The sequence below is a fragment of the Trichinella spiralis genome (assembly GCF_000181795.1).
Source record: "Trichinella spiralis strain ISS 195 chromosome Unknown Scfld4204, whole genome shotgun sequence".
NCBI classification, from domain to species: domain Eukaryota; kingdom Metazoa; phylum Nematoda; class Enoplea; order Trichinellida; family Trichinellidae; genus Trichinella; species Trichinella spiralis.
In genome coordinates, this window is record NW_003531143.1 from 1 (window position 1) to 863 (window position 863).

At 44.4% G+C, this 863-nt stretch overlaps 1 protein-coding gene across 1 annotated transcript; it reads left to right on the forward strand.

Moving 5' to 3' along the window:
• Positions 1-13: 13 nt before the first annotated feature.
• On the forward strand, positions 14-718 carry Tsp_15994 (hypothetical protein; the record flags this gene model as incomplete). Its single annotated transcript, XM_003367485.1, has 4 exons — positions 14-97; positions 133-178; positions 510-585; positions 616-718. Coding segments are annotated over 4 exons (309 nt in total), but the record flags the coding sequence as incomplete, so codon positions are not given.
• Positions 719-863: the final 145 nt, after the last annotated feature.

Genomic DNA, 863 nt, shown 5'->3' on the forward strand with positions numbered 1-863 from the left:
TCGTACATTCAAGATTGTACCTCAATGGAATCACAACTGTTTACCATCATGCTTGTGCGGGCAAGTTGGTGGCCAGCAGTCTATTGTTTATGTATGGGTAAAGATATTGAAACATATGGGTATATTTTTCAGGCTTTAATAGACAAAGCGGCAGTTCTGGAGGTCTACCTTAATCCAGGTACTATTATCTGTGATTTTGAAACAGCCCTGATACCTGCAATTCGAGGTTACTTCTCGAATACGCGGGTACAGGGCTGTTAGAAATTCCTCTGGTCGCTCCCGGACTCCTGAGTATCTGTACCTGCGTTCATGGTTACTGTAGCGGCCTACGGTAGATGACGCAACAGTGTGTGTATTTTTAGATTGTGATAGTGTGTGCGTGTGCATATACTTGTGAGTGTGCGTGGATAGTGCTAGTTCTGGTTGTCGATTTATTCTTGGTAATCTGACCCTCATAAAGTGCTCTTGTATTTTTGGCATTGTTGCCGGTTGTTGAATCTTCAATAAAGTCTCCCGATACGACTTTGTTTTCTTGTCACGTTCGGCAACGAACGGGGTTAATCAGCGGTTGAGCAATCAAATAAGGTTGGACTCCCGCGTGAATTATTATTACAGTCCACTAGCGCTCAGGAGATACAGTTTTGTCGCTAACAAGGGCTGCTACTTCCACTTCTGTCTTATGGACACTTTGATTCAACAAGTGCTATCCGAAACGTGACCGTTGGTGACTTACGACGGGTAAACTGGGTTTATGCTCAAAGCGACGACCGGCTGCCCATATATATTGGTGAATACACCAACGCTAGACCTACGCTGGAGCATGTCCTAGAAGCTTTAGTGTATATAACGCTGGAGCCGATTTA